This window comes from Callospermophilus lateralis, chromosome 11 (assembly GCF_048772815.1).
Source record: "Callospermophilus lateralis isolate mCalLat2 chromosome 11, mCalLat2.hap1, whole genome shotgun sequence".
Classification (NCBI taxonomy): Eukaryota; Metazoa; Chordata; class Mammalia; order Rodentia; family Sciuridae; genus Callospermophilus; species Callospermophilus lateralis.
In genome coordinates, this window is record NC_135315.1 from 61,330,649 (window position 1) to 61,357,339 (window position 26,691).

General features: G+C 48.4%; 1 protein-coding gene across 2 annotated transcripts; it reads right to left on the reverse strand.

Annotated features, from left to right (window-relative positions):
* Positions 1-86: 86 nt before the first annotated feature.
* On the reverse strand, positions 87-13,649 carry B9d1 (B9 domain containing 1). Of its 2 annotated transcripts, none has more exons than XM_076870825.1 (7): positions 13,463-13,649; positions 11,823-11,891; positions 9,045-9,156; positions 4,601-4,697; positions 4,157-4,219; positions 746-813; positions 87-373 (listed from the first exon to the last, which is right to left on the reverse strand). In XM_076870825.1, exons 1-7 carry the CDS (start codon positions 13,523-13,525, stop codon positions 264-266), a joined length of 582 nt encoding a protein of 193 aa, XP_076726940.1. In that variant the 5' UTR covers positions 13,526-13,649; the 3' UTR covers positions 87-263. The 2 variants fall into 2 exon arrangements, with proteins under 2 accessions (XP_076726940.1, XP_076726941.1); XM_076870826.1 differs by having other exon boundaries at positions 320-407.
* Between the last annotated feature and the right edge of the window lie 13,042 nt (positions 13,650-26,691).

The following is a 26,691-nucleotide window of genomic DNA, read 5'->3' on the forward strand; positions in this document are numbered from 1 at the left end:
CATCCTGGTGTGCAGCCCCCTGCAGTTTTCACCTCTCACAGTGCCCTGAAGGACTGGGGAGGAGAGAGGTCTGAAGGCAGCTAGGCTTTCTGAAAATGTAATACTTTATTATACAAAACAATCTTATTGTCCCCAAACCCCCGACAGCACCAGGCTGCACTTTAGGCTGTGGCTAACTCTGAAAAGAAGCTCTTGGTCATTTGAGGGCAGACCAGGCCAGACTTGGGGTGGGCAGGTGGAAGATGCCTTCACCAGGGGATGTCCTATGGCATCTGTGTGTCCACAGGTCCAGTGTCGTAGCCCAGCTTTCTCATGTCCTTGGTCACCACATTGAAGAGGAGGGTAACAAAGCCCTGAGAACGGACCCGGGTCACTGGAAACAGAGGGGCAGCATCAACCAGGCTGGGCTGTGGTAGACAAGCCCAGGATACTTTGAGTTTCTCTCTCAGCCTTAATATTCTCTTCTGTAAAATGATGGTGGCAGTGCTCATGGGGATTCAAGGGGCTGCAGTGGGGTAAATGACATGGCAAGCCCTCTGCTCCAACCAGGCGCTCATCTGGGAGGTGCTCTTGGAAAATTCTCAGGCTAGCTCCCGCAAGTACCAGGTTGCAGGTGCCTGGCAGATCCCTGGCCTTCATCCCCCATCTCTTTCCAAGTGTCCTGGGCTCGAGGCCCACCTAGTCCCTCCCCAGGCTCCAACCTGCCTCTGGGCTGGGGATGGGGGTGGAGGGCACCAAGCTTTACCTTCCCGGCCTTCACCCTGAGCCACCACCTTGGGGTCTGTGTATTCGGGTCGCCGTCCCATGAACCAGCTGGGAACACAGGAAAATATGGGTGAGCAGGGCCCTGCCTGGGAATTCTGGTCTCAGATACTGGCAATGGGCTCTCCGGGCTTCAAAACCCAGTATCTCTCCTCCAATGTATCCCCTATGAGCCAGGACCTGGGCAGAATCTCCCTGGGCCCAACCTCCCTCTGTCCAACTGGACACCAAGAGTGGTGGTGTCCCCTGTCTGGGCCGCAGGGCCACTGGAAGCCTACTAGGGCTTCTGCCAGGTCTCAGGTGTTCTGCAGCCCCACACCTTGTGTCAGGCTTTTCTGGCCCAGTCTTCTGTGGGTCTAAGTCACAGTCACGAGGGACGAAAGCTGAGGGGTGAGGCTGGGCTGGGCTAGGTAGAGCCTGAACCCAGGTGGAAATCCTTGAAAGCTGACAGCTAACTTTGGGGGAGAGGACAGCATAACTCCAGTATCCCTGGGAAGGAGGGCCCCACTTGAGAGAGGGGCCAGATCTACTCCTCAGTTTCATCCCTGAGTAGTGTGGGATCCTAGGACAAGTCACTTCTCATCTCAATTTCGTCAAGTGTAAAATGAGGATAATATTGGTACCTTCCTCTTGGGGTTGTGAGGTGAGGGCACTCTGTCAACTGCCATCTGAACATTACCCTTCCTTGGTAGGAACTGGCCCTGGGATGCTGTGAGCGGCAGCCATGGTAGTGACTCCGTGGGCAGGCCCTGCTAAGGGCAGCACTCAGCCACAGGTTCTGGCCCCGGCAGTCAAGTTCCCCTCACAGGAGCTTTGCTCTACAAATGCCCGGTGACTCTCCAGGCCACAGTTCTGCAGCGGCAGGGCAGGGACAGGGTAACTAGGCACCACCTGCCTCGCCCTGGCAGCTCCAGGGCCTCAGGACTGGGCATGAAGGCTGCACCTCTGACACAGCCACACCCACTCAGCCAAACAAGGTGCACTATTCCCAGCTGGGTGGGTCAGGCAGACGCAGATTCTTCCCAGCTTGGTCACCCGAGAATAACTCACGTGTCCTTGAGCCTCTGTCCTCACCACGAGCAGTGCCAGGTAGGCCCCCTGGTAACGGTGACGAGCCACACCACTGCCCACCCTCTCCCCTGGTGCCAGCATGGCTCTGTTCTTGGGGCTCAGAGCTCTGTCTGCAGGTTCTACAAGGCTGCAGGACAGGAGGTTGTGTGGAGACCAGAGCAAGGGAGTGTTGCTCACTGACTCCAGGCTCTGAGGAGAGGGACAGAGTGGTACAGGAAAGCCAGAGTTCCTGCCAGCAGCTGTCCATTCCAGGAGACTGGATGGGTGGGGCCCCACCTCTCTGTGCCTATCTTCATCACAGAACAAGGCTCTAACAGCATGCACCTCACAGGTGGCTGAGGGCTGAGCCAGGGGGACCAGTCCCACCCTGAGGACCAATCAGCAGCTGAAGGAAGCTGGATGGGGGAGGGTAGTAGAACAGCAGAGAAGGGAGCTTCTGGAGGATGCTCCTGAGGGAGGGACCGATGGACTGCATCTCCATGGATACTACATCCAAGAAGATTCTGTCATCAGAACCTCCTGTTTATGTAAATTTTTTTTTTTTTTTAATTTGTTACTGGGGATTGAACCCAGAGGTGCTTAACCACTGAGCCACATCCCAGCCCTTTTTATTTTGAGACAGGGTCTTGCTCCGTTGCTTACAGCCTCACTAAGTTGCTGAGGCTGGCTTCAGACCTGCAATCCTCCTGCCAAACTGCTGGGTTACAGGCATGTGCCCCTATACTGCACTGTTTTCGTAGTGCAGCACACACTGCCTTGTACAGTTGAGAGCCTGTGCAAAGGGCAGGAAATGGCACTGCACTGAGCTGCCATCCCTCAGGTAGAGGCAAGAAGATCACTTGCTCTGCTGGCTGTCAGGCCTACCTCCTCAGCATGGAACACATTCCTCAGGGACCTCATCAGGAGGCCCAAACTCTCCCTTTGGAGGCTGCGGAGCACAGCAACACTATGGCAGGATGGCTGTGTGGACTCTCAAAGCCCTTCCCCAAGCCTGATGACCTTCCCAGGTTTTCTGGACACCCCTGGGGGTGGGTATTGCATCTCCAACTGACACTGATCCAGGGCATCTGGCTAAGCAGCCCTTTTCCACCTGGTGGACTCCCAGAGGGGATCCTAGGGGCAGTGGGCTCCCAATCCTTGAGCTGAGGCTAGTGGAGAACATTGTTCCTCCTCCTGCAGACCTCAAAGCTCAGCATGGCTTCCTCTGCTCTGAGCTGTCCCTCTTCCTGGCAGGGTTTGACCAGGTCCCACTCTAATCCTGGCCAGGTTGCAGGAAGCCACTTGCTGATTGCTGCTTGGGAACCCTGGTGGTCCTTCATTTCTTGTCAACCTGCCGGGGAGCAGTGGTGGCTTGCACCCATGTGAGCAGAGGGGCACTTCCATCTGCAATCCCCAGTCAGTCAGCTGAGGCCTGGTTTGCCTTCTAAGTGCCTACCTACATGTGGTAGGGGATGAGAGTCTTTCCCACTGGGCTTCCTCCAGCATCTGTCCCCTGGGCTCTCCCCACAAGACCCTCCCTGCCTTCCAGATGGCCCCCCGACACTCCGCCACCTTGACACTTACTGGCCATAGCAACATGGCTGCTCCTAATGCACTAAGCCCACACTCTCCTCAGGGCACAGCCAGTGCTTGCTGTTCCTTGTGCCTGGAACATTCTGCCCCCACGTCTTCCCAGGGTGGCCGCTTGGCTCCACTTGTCTCTGCTCAAATGCCTCCTTCTCCCTAAAGCTCCCACACATAAAGGATTTAGTAGCTGACTGATAAAAGCTTCCGGGGATCACTGTTACTGTTTTAAAAAGGCAGACTCCCACTGCTGGATTGTACCTGGTGTCACACTCTGGAGTGAACATTTTCCCTTCTGACACGAATTTTTCCTCTGCTCCATCTGACACAAAATTTTAACAGAGCACAGAGTAAAAATGCACTGCTTGCCACTGTGGTGGCATATGCCTGTGATCCCAGCTATGAGGGAGGCTGAGGCAGGGAGGTTTGCAAGTTGCAGGCTAGCCTCAGCAATTTAATGAGAACCTGTCTCAAAATTAAAAGGACTGGGATGCTGCTCAGTGGAAGAACGTTCCTGGGTTCAATTCCCAGTACCAAAAAATAAAACAAACAGCAAAACAAACAACATCAAAATACATAGCCTTATGCTGCCAGAAAAGTTACCGGTAACTGAGCAGCCCCTAAATCCCAGAAACCTTTTCCTATTTGTCCCCAGTATTTGGGGCAGCCCGAAGGCCTGGCAGGTTTCCAGGCACATGGATTATGACAGCCATTGACCCACTAGAACAGGAGGTGATCTAGCTACAGGTAGAGAACTCACCTTGTGAACTTCTGCAGTTTAGATGTAGACTCTGGCACAAACATGGGGATGGTCCTTTTGTGCCTGTAATGAATGTGTTCCCACATGGATATAGTGAGGAACAGGAAAGTAAAGGCCCTTCCAGAGCCTCCACCAGGCCGTGAGTGGGAATCCTCACAGATCAGGCTGTGTGGCTGCAGCCTTATGGAGGTCAGAGTCCTTTTCTTTTCAGGACCCATTTCCTCCCCTCCCACCTGTGTCTGGCTGACAGTGTGAGCCTCACACTGTGGCCTCCTTCCAGAAAGGCCACACCAATCACATTCCATGCTGAGCCGCCCAGGCACTGGGGACTCAGTCTGAGCTCAAGATGGAAGCGGCAGGGATGACTGCCTCAGGACAAGCCTGAAGACTAAGAATGAAGGACCCATGAGGTACAGGCTGTGGCCCAGGGACTCTAGGACCTACCGGCCAGGTGAGAAAGGCACGTGCACCGCCCCATAGCCACGGACCACATCATTCCCGAACACATCTGGTCCATACACACTGAGCACGATCTGAGGCCCTTGGGAAAGACAAGACCAGGGTCAGCAGGTGGGAATCAGGAGAGGTGCAAGGCAGGCAACAGAGTATGTCCAGAGGATGGCACTCAAAGCCTTGGGGACAGCAGATTGCTTGAGGAAGGGATATGAGAACCTCAACTGCACTGAGGGCTTCTGCCCACCCTGCTATTTCCCGTGCCTCTGCTGGTACTTGGGCAGGTATTTTCCATATCTCGGCTCACAGCATGGGGAGATGAAGCCAAAATGCTGTCCCAGCTCTGACACTTGATGGATACAGAAATGCTTCAGAACCCAGGAGCCCATTAGATTATACCTGAGTGTGACCACCTTCATCAGAGATGAAGCTCCCAGCGTAAGAGAAACTGGCCCTCTGTTGGCTCTGATTGGCCCTGGTGGAGGGTGCTCTCTTGGAGATGTCTAAGACAGAGGACTTGCAAGTATCTACCTTTATACTAAGTTACACCTGGAATGTTCTTTCCTCTGTTGACACCAAAGAAGGTCCATCAAGTGCCTTCACCTAATTAGTTCCTCTGTCTCTATGTGTATGGGCTGGCCAAGTTTCCAACCTACAGCCACTACTGAGCAACCTCAGGCAAGTTATCTAACCTCTCAGCTCCTTGGCTTATCTCTAAATCATTGGAAGCTGGGACTGGTGGCACATGCCTGTAATCTCAGCTACTCAGAAGGCTAGATCAGGGGGATAGCAAGTTGGATGGCAACTTAGTGAGACCCTGTCTCTATAAAATGAAAAGGGAGGTAGCTCAGTGGTAGAACGCCCCTGACTTTAGTCCCCAGTACAGCAACAACAACAAATCCCTTGGAATAGTTCCTAGTGCATAGAAAGCCCTCGATTAATATTACAGAGGTGTTTGTTCTCTTCCTATCATTGCTCCTGCACCAAAGATGAATGCAATTCTGAATTTTATGAAACCACACCTTCACTTTTTTTAAGCTTTCCCTGCCAAAGAATGTATTCCAAACACAGTACTTCAGTTTTACCCACTGTTTAATTTTATATAAAAAGAATCATACAGTATATACATTTTTGTACCCAGACTCCTTAATTCAAGGTTATATTTGTGAGATTCACCCAATGGTTTCATGTACAGGGGTCTGTTCATTTCTGATGCTGTATAATATTCCACCACTGGAATATAAGGCATTAACTGTTCATGCTAGTCCTTCTTTGGGGGCTGTTATAAGCAGTGAGGTGCTAACCATCTTTGCACAGGCTCTGGGCATGTTTGTGCACCCTTCTGTTGGGTATAAACCCAAGAAGGGAATTGCACAGAGCAGGCCTGCATATCTATTTTCCAAGAGGATGGTGTCAACATGCCCCGCTCACCAGCAGTGCTTGCTGAGTCCTTACTACTCAACACCCTCACTGGTCTTGGCATATCTTTCTTTAAACTTTAGCTACTCTGGGGAGTGAACAGTGGGAGGTCACTGTAGCTTTAATTTACATTTTCTTTCTTTCTTTTTTGTTATCTTTTCTTGCTCCTGGGATTACAGGCATTAATTAAGAGCTTCTGTTCATCAGAAGACATTAAAAGTGCAAAGACAAGTCACAGGATTTGCATGCATCCATACTATTATCAGCAAGAAAGTGGCCGTCCACCTGGGATCAAACCCAGGGCCCCACAGGTAAGGCAAGTGCTCTACTAGTGAGCTACATTTCCTGCCCCCAAGTATTTTAAAGATTTTCTCAATAAGGTTGAGACTTTCCCCTGTTTCTTGTTCACTTGAATGTCTTCTTTTGTAAAGAACCTGCCTTTTGTAGTTTGGATATCTGGTGGATCCCAAAGCTCCTGTGTTAATGCAGAAATATTCCCAGGTAAGATGGATGGACTGTGAGAGCTGTAACCTAATCAGTGCATCCTAGTTTGAAATGGACTGTGGGTGGTAAATGTAGGCACGTGGGGCGTGGCTGGAGGGGGTGGATGACTAGGGGCATCTCCTGGAAAGGGGCATCTTCCCTGTGGCCCTTTTGGGTCCAGAGCAATTGAGTTTAATTAATCCCATGCATGTGAGTTCAACATAAACTTTTTGTCCTCAAGTTGTTCTTGTCAGGTATTTTGGTCACAACAACAAAAAAGCTAACCCTGTTCAAATCTCTTGCCCAGTTTTCTACTAGATGGCCGCTTTCTTACTAATTTATAGTACGGATGTGTGTGAGTCCTAATTCTATTTATTTATTTATTATATATTTATTTATTTTTATGTGGTGCTGAGGATTGAACCCAGGGCCTTACAAGTGCTAGGTGAGCGCTCTACCGCGGAGAGTGGTAGAAACCACACCTTTACTTTTACCCCAGCCCTGTCTGCACTTTTAATGTATTTTGATGAACAGAAGCTCTTAATTTTAATGATCAAGTTCACTGACTCCTCCATTACAGAATGCTCCTGGAACACCTTCCCTTACTTCGGTATCATGGCCATTGGCTATCCTCCCAAAGCTTGTTTTGCTTTCATGGTTAGATTCACCTGAGGTCAGTATTCATCTTTTCTATGTGTATCCAACTGTCTCACCACCATTTATTGAAAAGGTCCTCTTTTCCTTCCCACTCTGCAATGCCACCTTAGTTGTGAATCAACTCTACATAAACTTAAGTCTGTCCTGGTGCTCTCTAGGAATATGCTTATCTCTTCCCATGCCCAAACCATTTACACTATCTTATTATTGTGCTTTATAGTTGACATTTGATATCTGGTAGGACCAGTTAATTTTGATATTATTATAAATTACATAATCTTTGTTGTTTTTGGTATGTACTGAGGAGTAAACCCAGGGCCTCATGCATGCTATGCAGGCATGCCACCACTGAGTTACATCCCCAGCCCTATAAAGAATATATTTTTTAAATACCATTTTAAAATTTATTGCTAGCACACAGAAATCAAATTTTTTGGGGGTGGGGAGCGTACCGGGTATTGAACCCAGGGGCACTTAACCATTGAGCCACATCCCCAGTGTCTTTGTATTTTATTAGAGACAGGGTCTCGCTGAGTTGCTTAGGGCCTTGTTAAGTTGCTGAGGCTGGCTTTGAACTCACAATCTTCTGGCCTCAGCCTCCCTAGCCTCTGGGATTTTCAATTCTCTTGTATGAGTTTGTGTAATCCCAGGAACTCAGGAGGCTGCAGTCATAGGAGGATCACAAATTCAAGGCTAGCTTTGGCAGTTAATGACACCCTGTCTGAAAATAAAATAAGCCAGGTGCAGTGGCACATGCCTATAATCCCAGTGGCTCGGGAATCTAAAGCAGGAGGATCAAGAGTTCAAAGCTGGGGCTGGGGATGTGGCTCAAGTGGTAGCGCGCTCGCCTGGCATGTGTGCGGCCCGTGTTCGATCCTCAGCACCGTGTACAAACAAAGATGTTGTGTCCGCCAAGTACTAAAAAAAAATAAATGTTAAAAAAAAAAAAAAAAAAAGAGTTCAAAGCTAGCTGCAGCAATTTAGCAAGGCCCTAAGCAACTCAGTGAGACCCTGTCTGTAAATAAGATATAAGAGGGCTGGAGATATGGCTGAGTGGTTCATCACCCAGTATCAAAATAATAATGATGATGATGATAATAATAATAATAATAATAATAATAATAGGGCTGGGGATGTAGCTCAGGGGTTAAGTGTCCCTGGATTCAATTAAAAAAAAAAAAGTCTAAACATAGAAAAGGTACAGTAAAAATATTAGGCAAAGTTTTACAGCTCCAATGTAATCTTCTGGAACCACCATCATTTAAGCAGTCCATTGATGACAGAAGTATCATCATGCAGAGCATGAAAGTACTGTGTTTTATCTCTTTTGATCATGTTAAGAATGTACTTGACCTTCCAGTATCTGGAGATACTGTCTCCACTGTCTTATCATTCATATTGTCTTGATTCCTGTGTGCCTCTTTATTGTATATCAAATACTATTTTTGGAAAAAAAAAACATGGAAGTAATTTCCAAAGAGATTTCTTATTTGCTTTTTCTAGGTGCTGGGCTGTAACAAGTCTTGAACTTTAATACCAAATCAGGGGCTGCAATACTGAGGTAGCTCAGTTTCCATCTTTCCTTACAGCAGGGCAGCTCTTTAAGGTTTCCTCTCAAGTTGGCCTAACCTGACCCACCTCTGAACTTTCAGAAGTCATAGCACAACATGCAGCAAATAAACTCAGAAGGAAGGGGGAGTAAGGAAGAAGTGGCACTAAATGGGCAAGTGCATCAAAAGCCGGTGCCCAGATGACAGGAGTGAGGATCTGACGTGGACAGTGGTGTGCAAGATGACGCAGAGGCTGTCCTGGGGCAATGTGTAACAGCTCTAGCCACCACCCCCACCCCGGTCACTGCAGGGCCCCCCAGACTCACAGCCATAGGGGTTGGTGCTCTTAAAGGTGACATCGATGGGGAAGTTCCACACAAGCACTCTCCGCACATCTTGGCTCTTGGATGTGATCTGTGAGATCCCCTCTTCTAGACCCTGTGGGGACAATGACAGTGACAGCTGGCCTGAGATGAAGGCATCACACAGCTCCCACCCCTTATCTTGGGCAGGCAGTCAGAAGGACTGCTTTTTCATCTACCTTCTACCCAAACCTGAGCCTCCAGAGGGAATGGAGAGCCTCCTAGGCCTGGAAACTTTATGCAGAGTCCCATCAGGATGTGGTGACCCCAAAGGCTAGCCCTTCACCAGGTACTTGATCTACTCTTGCTATGGCAGGAAGTGGCACTGGCAGTGTTTGTACTCTCACTCCTATAGCACCAGTCCTCCCAGGTCATTCCCATATATGTGCATTATTTCTCCACCACAGTCTTTTGACTCTACTTTCTCCTCTACCTACCCATTTTTTGCTTCCCATACAGCAAACTCCTTGAAAGAAAGAGCTGTTGCCCTCACTGACTGCAGTCTGTCCTCTGCTGGGAGTTACTGGCCATTCTTACAGGAACCTGTTCCAGTCTGGCTCCATCACTGTACCAAAGGGGTTTTTATGAATAACAACAGTGGCCTTGACATTGCTGTCTCCAAGCCATTTTTCTGTCCTCATTCTACTTGACCCATTAGCAGCATTTGACAGAGCTGGTGTCTTCTGGAAGTTATTGATCTTTTTCCTCTTTCTCTCCTTCTCCTCCATGTTTTTTTTTTTTTTTGGTTGTTAGTTTGTTTTTGAGGTGGAGTCTTGCTATGTTGCCCAGACTGGCCCAAATTCCTGGGCTCAAATGATCCTCTTGCCTCAGTCTTCCTATCATGAGGACTCAGAGGCTGCTTTTGCCAAAAAACACTGGACTCCTCATTTGTGCCTGCAAATGTATCTCTGCCCCCGTTTTGCATCTGTCTCCTCCCTGAGTCACCCTGGATTCCAGGAACAGGCCTGGTTGAGAAACATCTTCCAATGAGTAGAAACTACTCCCCTGTCAACAGCAACTTTCTTATCCCCACAAGCTTCCCACCCCCAATCCTGAGATAATGATCAACTAGACCACCATTTGACTCAAGCTACTTTTGGCTCCCTTACCTATATAACCTGGAAGCTCATGGCAGTACCCCTGGGTTAAGATGCTTCATCTCACTTATTTCCCCAATATGGCCACATTGAGTCAAGTTTCTTTCCTGCTATTCATCATTACTTTTTGTAATGGCCAGGCCTGATTTGTTGGGACCCCCGGAGTCAGACCTTTGGCCTAGGACCTCCAGGAATATTTTGAGTAGTTGGGAATACAGACATGTGTCACCATAACTGATCAATGTGCTTCTTGATATTTTTTCTTCCCTTGGTTTCTGGGGGCACCATAGTCTCATGGGGCTTTGTTTTTTGGCTCTTTCTTTTTTTGTACTGGGGATTAAACCCGGGGTACTTTATCACTGAGCTATATCCCAAGACCTTTTTGTTTTTATTTTGAGACAGGATCTCACTAAGTTACTGAGGCTGGCCTCAAACTTGCAGTCCTCCTGCATCAGCCCCCTGAGTCATTAGGATTACAGAGTACATCACTGTGCCATCACCTATGGGGCTTTGTAATTCATGGTGGCTCCTTATCAGTCAACCTGGTGGTCCCTCTATAATGTCATAGTGTCCTGAGCTCCATCTTTGACTGCTCCTTTACCTGTACATGGTGATCTCCTTGGTTTAATGGCTTTCACTGTGGTCATATGGTGATGATTCCCAAGAATCATTAGACTTCTATCCATAGTCTTCTTGCAGAAAGACAATGGCTATGCTACTTCTAGGTGCTTAGGCTAAGCCTTGGTCTTATTCTTCACTCCTCTTTATCTCAAACTCTACCTCTGTTCAACAGGACAACTTGGTGGCTCTGTCTGCAAAGTATACCTGAAATTGAACCACCTCTCATCACCGCCACTGTTGCCACCATTCTCTCATCTGTATTACTATAGCAGTCAACTGGTTTCCCTGCTCTAGTCCTTGCTCCCAGTCTAGTCTTAGCATAGAAGCCAGAGGAACATCTTCTGGGGAGTGGGGGGGCTAGGGATTGTACCAGGGGTGCTCTACCATTAAGCTATACCCCTAGCCTTTTTTAATATTTTTTTTTCCTTTAGTTGTTGATGGACCTTCATTTTATTTATTTATTTTTATGTGGTACTTGGAATAGAACCCAGTGCTGGGGATACAGTGGTGACCAAAACCAGATCCATCAGATCTTTACTCAAAAGTGACTTCCTCAGTGAGGCCTTTCCTGGCTACCTTGTTCCAACCTCCCTCTTTTCCTTTATACCTCCTGTGTCCTGACTTCATTTACCCCCTGTGCTTTTCATTAGCTAACACACCACAATATTGTACTACTTATTATCCATCCTCCCCATCCCAAGGATGTATACTCAGGAAGACAGGGACTTTTGTCTGACTTTGGTTACCACCAAGACAGCTCTCTAGGGCTGACCTGCCTGCACTGTCCAATTTTCCTCTTTGCTGACATGGGCGCACTCACAGGGTAAAGTATGCAGGTAAGTGCATACTTCCGGGATGCTCCATGATAGCTGTGCTCTCCTCTCCAGCTTTACCAGGAACAAATGTTTGGATTCCTTCTGACCTTGTGTCTACCTCTCAGTTGATTCTGGAAGGGATGGACACCTTCAGAAACCCTAACAGTCATGAAGCCTGTGAGTAAAGGAGGACCAAGAGTCCAGCTTACCGCTGTGGGGGCCCAGTCCTGTCCGTACACAAAGCAGTACTTGCAGTAGAGGTCGTCATACTCTGGAAACTGCAGAAAAACCATAGTGACTCTGTTTACTGGGGTTCAAGCTGAGTCCTGCACATTGGCTATGCTAGTGAAGATGATAGGAACTGTGAACATGAGGCACCAGGGGCGGGGTCTAAGAGACAGCTGGGGATGTAGACATGGAGTTCAGCAGAGGCTGGAGACTGAGATGGGAGAGTCTGAGGGAAAAGTCCTGGGCTGTCACTGCCCCTGAACCTCTTTGCTGTTTCTGTCTTCTGTCTGATATGCCCTTCCCATTCCATCATTGGGCAAACTCCTACTCATTCTTCAAAACACCCTTGAGGAAGCCTGCCTTGACTCCCAGTCTGACTTAAGGGTCACTTCTTGGTTCCATCAGCCTCTGTACTTCCCTCCATTAAGGCACTGGATACTTATGCCAATGTCCATCACTCCATTTACCTGTGAAGAGCCAACAGGTTTCATGCCTTTCTGTGTCCCCAGTGCCTGATACAGGGGTGGGCACAGACAAAATCTAAGGGAATGGGGTTGATGCAAAAGGTCTGAAAATCCAGGGAGCCAATCAGATCGCAGAGCATATATATATCGCTGGAGCTAAGGGCTTGAGGACAGGGAGGGGTTCAAAGAAGAGAAAGAAGAATAATGGGGGGTGGAAAGTTCTGAGAGCACCCAGCCCTGAAAGGGACAGAAGGAAATGAGGATAAGACTGGGCAATAGGCCAAAGTTGGGGTGGACAGGGTAGGCATATGGAGCAATATCCTGATGAAACAGGAAGGCAGACAAAAAAACCTACTGAGCATCAAGCCTGGGAAAGCTATCTCTAAACCATCACCTCCAACAAACAGCTTGGAAGGACAGTGCAGTAAAGCTGTCAGAAAGGCCTTGGGTTCAAATCTCACCTTTACTCCTGGCAAGTTTTCCCAGCTGTAAAGTGGGGATGTTAGTAATACCTTATTGAGTCTTCTGGGTGCTGGGGATACAATGGTGACCAAAGGATTGTTATGAAGAACAGTGTTGAATGCTGAGTCTGGTACATAGTGAGTACTTGGTGAATGCTGGCCTTTATTTGTTTGTAATAAATGGTTCTTATAAAGTGTAGGGGGTGAAGAGTAGCGTCCCTTTGATCTGACAGGCACATGTCCCCTGGATCATTCCAAGCTGTCAAGGTTAAATCTGACTCATCAAAGCATCAGATTCTAACCCAAGTTCCAGGATGGGGCGCGGTCCTGACGTCCCAGGCACATTCACTCTGGGAAGCGGCCCTGCGTCCTAGTCGGGCCACCGCTGCTCCCATTATTCCCCGGAGGCTCCTGCCAGTGACTCAACCAAGTGGCCACGGTTCAAGCCCGGAGCCACAGGCTTGGCCGCGTGCAGCCTATGGGCCAGCTCAACCTCTCGAGGTCTGTTTTCACTCCTGCACGTCGTAGCTAAGGATCCCCAGCAACTTGGCGCCCAGCTTCAAGTTCTGGTTCTCCTCCCCGCGTAACTGAGAGGTTCCGCGGAATGACACGGCGGCTCTCCAGCCAGCGGGCTTGCGGAAAGGGTCCTGGGGGGACACTGGGGGCAGGCCCGGGCGGGGGTCCTTGGCTGCTCACCTGGGCGCTCTCCACCTGCCCGTTGACCATGAGTAAGAAGACGCTAGGACTCGCTGCCGCCATCGCAGGGCTCGGGGCTCGTAAGACCCACCCTGGCCGCAAGCGCGGCTGCTAGGAGGCATCCGGATCGCTGTGGAAACAGACGGCGTGGCGCAAGGGACACGTTTGTTGGCAGCGGCAATTTGGCGAAAGAGTGTCGGGTGTGGAATGCTGCGCAGGCGCAGAGGGTGCTTTCTGGGGGCGGGACTTGTGAAGGGCGGAACTAGAAGGGGAGGAGCTAGGCCAAATTCAGGCCTGCCGGAAGCCATGTGTTAAAAAAAAAAAAACATATGCTCATTAGCCCCTAGGTGTCGCTGTGGCACTACCCCGAAGAATGCAAAAGACCCAAGCGGAGGGAGGTTGCTGCAGTGCTCAGACAGTGCGACCACAAGCCGTCGGGGTTAAAGCTGAAGGTGGGGTGCTCAGAACCAAGCAGATCCCGGCCTCAGACAAAGGGGATGTGCCTTTATGGCTTTTGAGACCCTCGTCCTGTAAAGTGTTTATTAAACAAACTTGGAAGGGACTTCAAGAACCCTTACATCCAAGGTCCTTGGTGTGAAACTGGTGAAGCTGAGACCCACCGAGGGGCAGCACCTGGCACCACAGTCAGCCAGGGCTCACGGATCTGTCAGGACTCTTCAAATCACAGTTACCCCCCGGCCACCAACACCCCTCCCCAGTAGGTCACAGCTGCTGTTAACACAAGAATCCAGCGGCTCTTGGTGCTCACCGGAGTTTGTATTTCCACATTTATTTATTGTTATAATTAGGGCTGATACTTGCCTCTGCTACTAGAATGCTAGCCCCGAGTCCAGAGACCACATCAGTCTTGCATCCTCGTTGCCTCGCACATAGTAAACTCCCGGTAACCACTTGTTGAGTGAATGAATAATTGATTACACATCTTCGTTTTAGGAGAGGTGACAAATCACAACAGCACTTCAGTAGCCAATTCATGATTCACACCCATGGGGTTCACAAGACTGTCACTCTTCTAATGCCCAGTTCTGGGCTAGATCCAAGGGTGCCTCCTGGTGGAGGTGTCAAAGAGAACATTAGAGACCTTATCTCGGATCCAGGAAATCAGGGGAGGAACAGATGTGTAGATGTCAAGGGAGACCTAGCCTCCATCAGGGACTCCAGTTCATCACACCCCTGCAGACCAAGGGAGTCCCAATAGCCACCTGTGTAGGAGAGAGACGGTGTGGTTACAGCCCAGCCCTGAACAAATGAAGCCCTCCTCCTGCTAGGTGAGCAAGGATACCTGATAGGGGGGTGCTGTGGGTAACCAGGGGTCACACATCTGATAACAAGGGGTTGCCAGATAATTTGGGACCCGAGTGCCACACATGTTCCCAAGGGAAGAACTGTCTAACTCCCCAGGGACTTGCTCATACCCCCTTCCTCTCCTTCTCACACCAAAGCTTGGCAGTTACAATGCTTTCTCCCACAGATTCTACCAGCCTCACTCAACTTTCCTTACTGTGGGCTTTGAGGCTTGGTATTGCACAAAATTTGGCAAAATGCTTGCATTATCAAAAAACTGGGGACAGCCAATAGTTTGGAACCTGATTACATAATGGGGGAATCTTACCAATAGGCAGAAGCTTTGGATGACTCTCAGGGGTATAGATAAGTCTGATTCCTGGGTGTTGGGGAATGAAAAACACCAGAGTAGGGTGGGAAGGTGGCTGGTCTGAGGCTAATGGTATTAGAAGGGACTTTGAGCAAGGAGTCTCAGGATTTTCTGGAATCCTTACCACCAGTTCAGGTGGATCTTCAGGAGGCCTTGTGCAATGGGAGCCCTAAGGCAGAACATCATCAAGTTTGGGGCAGTCAAATTGATGAAGAAAGACCCTTCTGCAGTCTGTGATGTGCAGACAATTTCAATTGAATACTGTGCAGCTCGCAGGGTGGGACATAGGAATCTGCACGAGGTGGAGGCAGAACTTCAGCCCAGACAGACTTTCAGGTTGTGCACCAGTCCAGCTTGGCTGGTTATTAATACATGCGAAACTTCCCTACCCACATCCCCTCCAGTGCTCTGGCTTCCTGGCCCCAGACACCTCCCTGGACTCCCTTCAGTCCTGACACTCCCTATTGCCACCTCACTCTTAGTTCAAATCCTCCTCTGCTGAACTCTCACACAGGACCATCAGGAAGGCTTGAAGACCATTAGGATGTGGAACACACTGAGGCTGGCAAGGTAGTGCCAGTGTAAACTGCTCATACAGAGATGGGGCTGGAAGCAGATTGAGGCAGAGCCGGGTGTCCCTCCCATCCTCTCCCCCTGCATCTCCATATCTGTGATGCTAACAGGCAGCTATCCATGACAAGCTCATTATCTGGGGCTCAGGGACTCTGAGGATTATTACCCCTGAAAACTCCCCAGCTACATCCTGGCTACCTCCTCCAACCCAGCATTTACCACCACTCTCAACCATCCCCGGCCTCTGCTCCCATCCTTACGAATATCAGGTCCAGACCTTTGGGTTTGGCACTCCCCGCACAGAAGGAAAGATTGAGGCCGGGTGGCCAGGGGGACAGGCTGCATAGAACTGTTGAGAAATGGAAGTTTTGGTATTTGTGCCAGGGCCAGACCACCAAACCCAGAGCCATCGGGCACTTCTGGGAACAGAAGCAGCTCCTCTATGCCAGACTTGATCTCACACGTGTTCAACCACAATCGATTTGGACCCAGGGTCATGATGAAGTGAGACTGAGGCCAGCTGTGGAAAGAAGTGGGTAAAGGGGAGGTGGAGATGCTGAGGGCCTCTATCCTGGTCCAGCTGACCATCACCCTGAGCTGCCCCTGCCAAAGCAGCTGGCACTTGTGAGCACCCAGTCTTGCGAGATGAGGGCCCCCTCACAGCGGTACTGGTTGTCTAGGAAGATGCTTGCCTGCCAAGGCCATGTGTCTGGGCCCTACTTAGAAGAATGAGGCCTCAGGACTCAGTTCTGGGTCCTGGGGCCCTGCAAACCTGCCATCCATCCCCTGCTGACCTCTGTAGCTTAGCTCCCACTCACACCTCCAGTTTGAAATCTGACTGCCTGCACTGGTGTCCTGGAGAATCTCAGCTTCTTCGTAACAACCAGAGAAGTGTTGTGAGAATTAAAGATGTCCAGTGCTTAGAACATACTGAAGTTGGACATGTTTTTAGCTATTTTTATTCCTAAACATAGTTCTTGGGATGTTTATGGTTTTTCAAGCTGCTCCCTCTACCTAGCATTTCATCCCCTGACTTATCTACCTAGAGAACTCCTATTCAACCTTCAAAACCCAGCTTTGTGAAATCTTTTTTAAACTTCTTCCCCACCCCCATGGCCCCACAACCTGCTCCCTTCTTCCTACCCAGAGGTGCATAATAGATGAGTGTCTACATCTGCTTGCTTTTCTGTCAAGACAGGAAACTCACTCCTTACTCAGGCAGCTGGGCCTCCTTTAGAGTACCCTCCATTTACTACATACTGTTAATCAGGACCCCCCCCCCCCCTTGGGATCTTCAAAGGTCATGCCCAATCTGCATGGAGCTCCTCCCTCTACATTAGACACCTCGGCTAACTATCACTTTCTCTGTTCTGGACTCAGAACAGAGATCAGGTTACTGGTTTAAAAAAAAAATTGTGTGTATCAGTTGCGGGGTGGTTCTGGTGATTGAACCCAGGAGCACTATTCCACTCAGATATATCCCCAGCCTTTTTAATTTTATTTTGAGATAGGATCTTGCTAAGTTGCCCAGGCTGGCCTCAAACTTGCCATCCTCCTGCTTCAGCCTCTCAAGTAGCTAGGATTACAAATGTGCACCACCACCTAGCAGGTTACTGGTTTTAAGAGACCTTGGGTTTGGACAGTCCCCTCTGTAACAGTTCTTTCCTTTCCTGTCCACTTCCCCACCCTCACCCACAGCTTTTTACCAAATAACAGCAACAGCAGCAGGAGCCATATCTGTAGATTGTCTTGGGTTGAATCTCCAGCTGGGTCTGGCTTCCTCCTCGTCAGTCTAGGAAATTTAACTCCTCTAGTGTCTCCTCCTCACTGTCCCCATAAGGCCCATGTCACCGGGCAAAGGAGAACTGACCTGGGAAAGAGGAAGCTGTCCCAGCAGGGCCTGATCTCAGACTTATGGGTAGACATCCTGCCTACAGACCTTGGTACTGGTGGGCTTTGCAGCTCTTCCTGCTAGGATCCCATCCTGGTTATAAGGGACAAGGGACTCCTTTTAGCCCTGCCTTTTGTCTAAGGTGAGAGGCAGAGAGAGTGACTGGCTGAGATAAATAACCACTCATAATCTGTATATCCGGTGAAGCTCTGAGCTCCCTTGATTGCTGGGCTCCACAAGGCCAGGGCTCCTAACTCCCCTGCACAGCTGGGGAAATTGACGCTTAGAGGAAATGACTTCTCCGGATCACAGTGAGCTGGAAGCAGAGTGGGGAATTGAATTGGGGGATCCTTGTAACTCCAAGTCCCCAAGTCATTCCTCTGGAAAACCTTTCGTTCTTTCTTCCTGCCTCTGCTTGTTACCCTTCTGTGGAGGGGACACACCTTATCTACCTGGAGAATTCCTATTCAACCTTCAAAACCCAACTTAGTGTGAAGTCTTCCTCCCTCAAATTCAAGGGAGAAAGTCCCCAGAGCAACTTCTTCTAGGAATCTCTACAGCCTGGGGTTTAGACCAGGCTTATGGCCTATCCTTGGTGGATCCCTCAGGCCCTTCTTTCTGCCTCCACCTCCGTCTCCCAGCCCCAGATACCTGAGCACCACCTTCTTAGCAATGGTGAGAGGTTTTAATTTTTATTTTTTAAAAAATATTTTTAGTTGTAGATGAACACAATACCTTTATTTTATTTATTTTTATGTAGGATCAAACCCAGTACCTCACAAGTGCTAGGCAAGGGCTCTACACTGAGCTATAACCCCAGCCTGGGTTTATTTTTTATTGAGGAGAAATTTGCATACCCTACAGTCCACCACGGTTGAAGTGTATGATTCAGTAGCCTTCTGCACCGCTCATCTTTGCAGATGCTATTCCTTGGTGCCTGGAATGTCCTTTCTGCTTTTTCTGCTTAAAATCTTTCTAATGAACTTCAAGAGACAGATTAATGCCCTCTTGTCCAGGATGCCTTTTTTTTCAGACCCTCCAAGTTGGTTCAGGGACCTTCTCGTGGCTCCCCTTGTCCCTCAGTCACAAACTATCTCACTAGTAGTCTGACTCATTCTCCCTGACCAGGCTCAGCTCTCTGGTGTCCAGTGGATGGTGGGTGCACTGGAACCACCACTAAGGGCTTGTTCATGAATGAATGGACAAGTGGAGGATCTTTGAGAACACTCTGGAGGACTCTAGGACCTTGTGAACCTGAGCCCTCAGGTTTCAGCTAGAGGAAGGGCCTAGAATCAGAAGCAGAGAGAGAATGCTCAGAGCTCCCAGGCTTTGGCAGAGCAACAGCATAAGCAGGTATGGGTCTGGGACAGAGAATAGGGTACAGGGCCCTCAGCCTATCCCTGTCATGGAGTTTGACCCTGGGCCAGTTATTGCCTTATTGTGGAGCTCATATTTTTCGTTAGTAAAGGAGAGCATTGCCTGGACTATCTCACTGTCCCATTAAGACATTTGAAGGGGCTCACTCAGGGGCTGAGCATGACCCCTTAATCCCTCAAATTCAAGGAAGGATGCTCATAGAGCAGCTTATTCTAGGAGTTAACCAGCAGAGGGAGCTTTAGAGAAGCCAGGCAGCCTGGGTTCCAATCCACACTCTGACCTTCAACAGCTGTGTAACTTTGGACTGATTTCTCAATCTCTCTGAATCTTAGTTTCCAGGAAAGTGGGAATCATAAGACTTTCTCTAGCAGAGCTCAGTAAATGAAGGCAAAGGTAATGATGCAATTGGGATCCAACTTGTAGTGTAGACAGGCAATTTGAATCACTGGCCAAATTCTTAAAAACATTATATGTCCTTAAAAAATTTTAATCCTTAATCCAATGGATACAAACTCCATGTTGGCCAAAGCCAGGCAGATATGTGAAGTGTGCCAGCAATTCACATGCTGGGCACATAACATGGCAGTTAGTCTCAAAATTCAACAGCATGTAACAGAAAACCCAACTAGGGCTTAAATATATATGGATCATTTGTCTCAAACACAAGATGGACCAGAACTTGACATTCCATTTTCCTTCTCCACCTCCTCTTTAGCATGCAGATTTTGTTTCATGACCACAATGGCTATTTCTGCTCCAGATGTAGTGCCCATGTTCCAGGCAGAAGGAGGGGGTAGCCAGGGGATTCCCAGCAAGACTCCATGTAGGATGGGACATGCACCATTGGTTGGATGAAGACTTCCACACATAGCCCATTAGCCTCATGGAGACCTCTAGCAGCCAGGGAGTCTGGGAACTTGAGTATTTGTCATTCCAGGGTCATAGGATGGGATGGCAAGGGCAGTTAGAATGAAGTGTTGAGTTAGCTGATTCCTCACTTCCATAAAGAACCAGTCTAAAATCAACAAGTCTAAATTCACTTTGCATGTTAGGCAAAGTGTTCTACCACTAAGCCACATCCCCAGCCTGCTTCTGTTGAGTTTAAAAAGCTGATCTCCACATCTAGTTTCCACTTTCTTCCTCTAATGAAAGCCAGGACCAACAGAAGTATTTATCTTCTTTAAGAAAACATAACAGTTCAGTTGTAAAAATAACCAGAGGAATAAAAGGGTGTGTTTTAGAACCCAATAATTGTTGAGATTGGGAGGTATTTAAAATATCGTTGGTTAGGCTAATAAATCAGTGGTGGAACATTTTCTTGGCATGCAGAAGGACCTAGGTTTAATTCTTAGCAACACACACGCATGCGCATGCGCGCACACACACACACACACGCACACACAACACAGGCAACAGCCAATCTGATCAGATGCCTGATTGAAACATGCCCAGCCAGTCTGCAGGAATGCCTGTTGATGGGCCATAACTTCATGTACCACTAGGCCACCACTCCCAGTTGTAGGCCTTGGGGTCCACAGTTGCTTGAACTTCCCATTCTTAAAAGATAGATGTTAAGCCTCCACATTTCTGGAGATCTCCTTATTTCATCATGTTGGTAAATTTTTAAAAGTCACTAGGTAAATCAAAGAAGAGTCATTTTTGGTTATTTTTAATTTCTCACTTTTTTTTTTTTTTTTTTTAGTACCAGGGATGGAACCCAGGAGTGCTTAACCACTGAACCACATCCCCATCCCTTTTTAAAATCATTTTATTTAGCACAGGTTCTCTCTGAGTTGCTTAGGGCCTTGCTAAGTGGCTGAGGCTGGCTTTGAACTCTCAATCCTCCTGCCTCATTTAAACCATGCCACTGGGATCACAGGCACATGTCATCATGCCTGGCTAATTTCTCACTTTGAGGGCATGGTATGGCATTGGTGTGGCCCGGGTCATGTAGCTTGTGGGAGGTGGCACTACTGGCTGCTCTCTAGGGTCCTGGATGGATGGTTTTCCTTCCTCTGTGATACCACTCCTTCCATCTTCTTTCAGGAATTACAACCAAAGAGAGGTGGTGGAAAGAGTGGGAGAGGCTCTCTGGGAGAAGTCACTGCTGAGAACAAGGAGAACACAGAAAAACATAGTTGTTAAATGCACTGAAATTGCCCAGGCTGGAATAGAGGAAGACAGAAGGATGGTTTTATTTCTTAAAAAAAAAACAAGCATGTCCCAGATGTGGTAAAATCAATAAAATGTTTCCATATCCATGCAGTAGTCAAGGAGAATCTAAGTGGAGAATCAAAGTGACCCTGGTTTTCTTTTGTGCTTGATGAAAATTTTTGATTTTTTATGCAGTTGAAAAATCAACAGAACCATGACTTATGTCTTTCACATCATTGTGGCTGACCATAAGTACCTCTGACAGTTGTAGGAGACTTGGTTCTAATAGTTACACTCCCCACCCCACACCAAGAAATAGTGGAGTGTGGTGGGGTGGGGCGGGTTCCTTGTGTTGCTTAGGGACTGCAGAGATTGCCAAGTACTTTCTCGGCTATTTAGCCACATAGTCCCCACTCTAGTCCCCACAGGAGGTGGAAGTTAATAACTCTTGTACAGGAGACTCAACAGGCCCTAACAAGATTGCACAAGCAAGGTGAGAGTAGAGCTGGTCTGGAATCTGTGCGTGTGTGTGTGTGTGTGTGTGTGTGTGTGTGTGTCTGGCTCTTCCTAAGAAAGTGGGCTGGGAGGCTGGGGAGTTTGGAGCTTCCACTGACTTGGTGGAGACATTTGTGAATCTCTTCCCATCTATGCATTCAGTGATGTTGTGTTGGCAACTAGGAGTCAGCCAAAGAAGGAATATTTACACCATGGAAATTGACCAATGCTAAACTCAGAGCTTTATTTTTTTTTTTTAATATTTTTACTTTATTACTTTTTTTTTTTCATAGAGCCACTTTGTCAGCATACTGCTGGCCTAGAAGATGAGATCAGAGAACTTGGCAGACCCAGGTAACACAAGGCCTGAGTTGCTGGAGGGTTTGAGCAGAGGGTTTTTATAGCATCCCTTGTGAGGAAAACACCTGGGAGGATGTGGTATCCAGATAGGGCCATCACATCAAGAAAATGAACATATAGGGCACATGCAATACTTAGGATATATATAACTCAAAATTTATTTCTTATTTTTTAAATGCAAATTTAAATGGGCATCTTATATTTTATCTAGCAACCCCACATCCAGGTGCCTGATGAGAGAAGATAGAGATTCTCAATTGCTTCTGGATGGTCCCTGCTTGACTTGGCCTGCCCAGTCCTTGGGCCATTTTCTCTTCCTGGGATATTCAGAGCAGGGTTCCTAGCTACCCCCATCCTGATCCACACCCCAACTGCCTTTGGACCTGCCATGCTCCTCAGTCATTTCCTGAAAATCTGAGAGAGGAAACGGGATAGGGAACAGATCACAGACGGATGGAAGGGATGATCTCACAGGAAGCCAGACAAGCTAGAATTGCCACCACACCCTGGACTCGGGGAATCTTGTCCCTTTGCTGACTGACACCGTGAAGTCATCCTCCTTTAATTCTTCATGCACAGGCTCTGTAATAGGGTTTACTTCATGTGATGGGCAAGCTATGGCAGGAAAATGGTTTATGTTGTTTTTTGAAAGACTGGTGTATAGAGGAAGCTCTAGAGGTATCCATGGGGAGAAGTCTGGGGAGCATTGGAGGTGGATCTGGAGGAGGGTTGAACGTGGTCTGATGGAGAGAGAGCAAGCAGAGGGAGGGGAAGAGAGGACACTGGTCTGAATCTTCAGGTGCCACCATGCCAGAGAGATGGGGAGGACCAGGAGGAGAAAGAAAGCCAAGAGGACGGGCGTTTGGCTATGGGTTGACATCTCTGATGACATTTATTGTCTGCGTCCCTCAAAGATTTGGATTCTTTCAGAGGATAGAGAGCAGATATAACTCTCCACCCCCTTCATCCAAGGAGAGTGTTGGGCAATGTTCTGTGATGGGTAACATCAGGATCAGGATCAACCACTGAGGACAGTGGTGCTGCCATGGTTTGGGGTGTGGCCTATCCCCCCAAGGATAGGTGTATTGAAAGTGTGGTCCTCAGGGTGGCAAGATTGGGAGGTAATATAGGCCTGGTAAAAGGTGGGGCCTATACAAGGCAATTAAGTCATTGGGGGGTGTTGCCCTTAGAAGGGATTAATGACACTTGTATTAATCCTTTCTGGGCACTTTATAATGAAAAGAGGTTTATTGCGCTCAAAATTTGGAGGTCTTAAGAAGTGAGTTAGTTCTCTTGAGAATGGGTAGTTGTGAAAGAGTGGGCCTGGCCCTTGAATCTCTCTGGCCCTGTCTCACCAGGTGATCTCTTCTCTATGTACTCCTGCCATGATACCACCCACCACGATGGGATGTAGTTTGGGGGCTCTTGACAGAGGCCAAACTGATGAGGCCACCCCATCTTAGACTTCAAGCTTTTCCAAAACTATGAGCTAAATAAACCTATTTTCTTTATAAAGTACTTAGCCTCAGGACTGATATAGGCATTCAGGATGGAACGTAAGGCACTGAGACAAAATGAGCTCCATCTCCCTGTCCCCAGATCCTAGTGGACTGGCTGTGAAGAGCAGTGGAAGCAGGGGGAAGCCCCAGGCTGTGTCTGGAGCCATCAGTTCATGAGGTCACCCCATCCAGTTAGACCTCTGGAAGTCAGGGACAGATAGTTTCTGGATATTGCTTCTTGCTGTTTCCTCCATCAAAAACATATTCCTCATCATTCTGTCCCTGTAGGGATGGCTGCATGCAAATGCTGCCCACTGGGCTGCTATACATCCTGTGAGCAGATCACCCACAATATAGCCTATGCCCTCATCAAGCCTCACTGCTTTGGAGCTGAGCCCCAGGCAGCAGCCTCTAGAACCCCCATTCCATCACCTTCCCGCCAAACAGGCCAAGGGCCCACTGCAGGCTCCCCAGATCTGGGATTTTTATAATCCCTGGCCCTCATAGCAGGCCTTTGCCTCTTTGAAGGAATATGCTTCCATGCCCTATGTGTAAGGCACTTTTAGGCAGAAATCATTCCCTCCTATTTTCTGGGACACATGGGGGAAAGACAGGTTGTCATGGCCTCTCTGTGTTGAGGCAAAGATAGATCAGGGAGAACTGGAAGAAGGAGGAATGTGTGTGTGGGTCTGCGTGTCCTGTGTATGAGTTGTCCTTGAGTGCAGATTCCTGTGTGTGTACCCAGAGTTTGTCCCAGGCACTTGTATGTACGGTCCCTGAGTGTGACGGTGTGCTTTTGTGTGTATGTGTATTTATGCAAATTTGTGTGTTCTTGCAAATCCCTATGTGTGAGAATGTAAATGTATATGTAAGAGCAATGTGTATCCGTGGGTGTGAATGTATGAGTAGAGTGCTGTCCCTGTATTTTTGAGGGCATCCCCATGGGGGTCCGAACATGTTCATACTTCTGTGAATGTGGACATGTGGATATATGAGTACGTGTGTCATGGTGTGACTGTGTGTGTGAGAGTGTTGGGTTTTGCGGTGGGGGGCGTGGAGATCAAGGAACGGGCTGAATGCTCTTGGCCAGTCTCATAGCCATGCCTGGCCCTACTGCTCGTTTCCCAGGAGACCCTGGGCTCCAGGAGAGGGAAGCTTCACCTCTCTGCCTGTTGTCAATGGGGGTATTTCAAGCACCAAAAGGACAGGTTGGGGAGGAGAGTTTGGAACCAGGAACTCCTTTTGTGGGCCTTTAAAAAGGATTGAACTGAATCCAATCAGTTGGTGCCCTTGGCAAGAATCAACCCAGAATGGACAAGTCTGTAGAGGTTTGTTGGGGAACCCAGGCCCATTGACACCCCAGGCTGTCAGCCTGTAAGGCCCCCTTGAAGATGCCTAATTTTGGTCTTGAGCACTTGAGTGCCTCTCACCTACCCTCTTGCTTGTCTCCCTTTGCCTGTGAGCCATCTATTCAATGTCTATTCTTGACCTCTTCTTTTCTAATAAGCTCTGATTGGGGGCAGCAATATTCCTACCTAAATGATTTCTGAGCCTTTCTGCAGCTGAAAGTGACCATGTGACACAGTTCTCTCTGAGTGAGATCTGCTGGGGAATACCAGGAAGGCATTTGCACTCATGATGATAGGGAACAGATGGAGCTACCATGTCCCTCTCCCACCTGATGGTAGGAATGAAGCAATAATTTTTTAACCATGAGTCAGGAGAGGCAGAGTATTAAGAGAATGATAGCAAAGTGGAAAGAGTCTAATTCCTGATAAGCATTACTGAGCTGCTAAACCCGGGTCAGCAAAGTCATTTGGACTTCTAATGATGAAAAAAAAAAATGAATCTTCAAGTGTTTAAGCCATGGTTGGTGAGTTTCTGTTACTTGGAGCCTGACACAGCCTTCAAGGATCTTCCCATTTTGAGGATAGGGAGACCAGTAGCCCTGGCTTGCCTTGCCTCCAGCCAGGGGCTCCTCACTCTACTCAGAGTCCTGCCTAAGACTAGCTGTCACCATTTGCATGATTAACACGATTCATGTTCAAATCAGGCCTGTAATCGTGTTGAAATTCAGACCAATTCACCATGCTCATGAGGAGATTCCTTTTTTTTTTTTTTATGATAAGGGAACAGATCACCAATCCCATTATGTAGAAAATGAGAACAAGGCTCAGAGGGTTGAAGCTTGTCAAGGGCACCATCTTATGGGAGTATAGTTCAGTGCTTGCCTCTATGATGGGTTCTAAGGACCCACAGGGAAATTACTGGTCCCAAACTCTCTTCCCCAACCTATCCTGCTGGTGCCTGGAACACCCTCCATTGACAACAGGCAGCATCTTTTGCAGGTTCATTCCTTAAAGTGGTCTCCCTTCTTGGAAAGGGACATTCTGCCTGAGACCTCCAAAGACCATCCTGTCAGGTAAGTGGTAGCAGAGCAGGAGAGATCACTGAGAATTCAGGGAAGAGATGGGGTGGAGTCCTGCAGACTGATGACTCTCTGCCCTAGACATCAAGACTTTGGGAGGGGATGTCATCAGCCTCTGCAGGCGAGGTCATGACCTGTGGTTTCAACACTTAGGCTTCCCCCTATTCCCTGGCTACTCCTACAAGCTGCGAGAATGAACCAGATTACTCACAGTTGTCAGTATTGGTCAATGAAGTGTGTGTGTGTGTGTGTGTGTGTGTGTGTGTGTGTGTAGAATGGCGCAGGTGATCCTAGAAGCAAAGGTGCCCCCCCCCATGCTTTCTGACTGGGGTCAGTTTTCCCATCTGAGCTCATTTTTTTTTCCAGGTGTAACTGGAGCTAATGATGCATTCCCCAATTCATCCTCTGACACACACATCACAAAGGAGAAAGGATTTATGCCCCAGTGCTGTTGATATCAAAGTGTGTCTTCTTAAACCTTAGGAGCTTGGGATAGGAGGAAGGTAATAATACGGATAGAGTGGCTTTCCCCAGTGGAGAGTCCCCACTGTGCTCCACAAAACTGTAAAAACCCACTCCAGTGAAAAGAGGGGTGTGATGCTTAGGTCACCTCCATTATTTCCACTGGCTCAGTGTCCATCATACCATTCTTTTTTTTTTTTAATATTTATTTTTTAGTATTTGGCGGACACAACATCTTTGTTTGTATGTGGTGCTGAGGATCGAACCCGGGCCGCACGCATGCCAGGCGAGCGCTACCGCTTGAGCCACATCCCC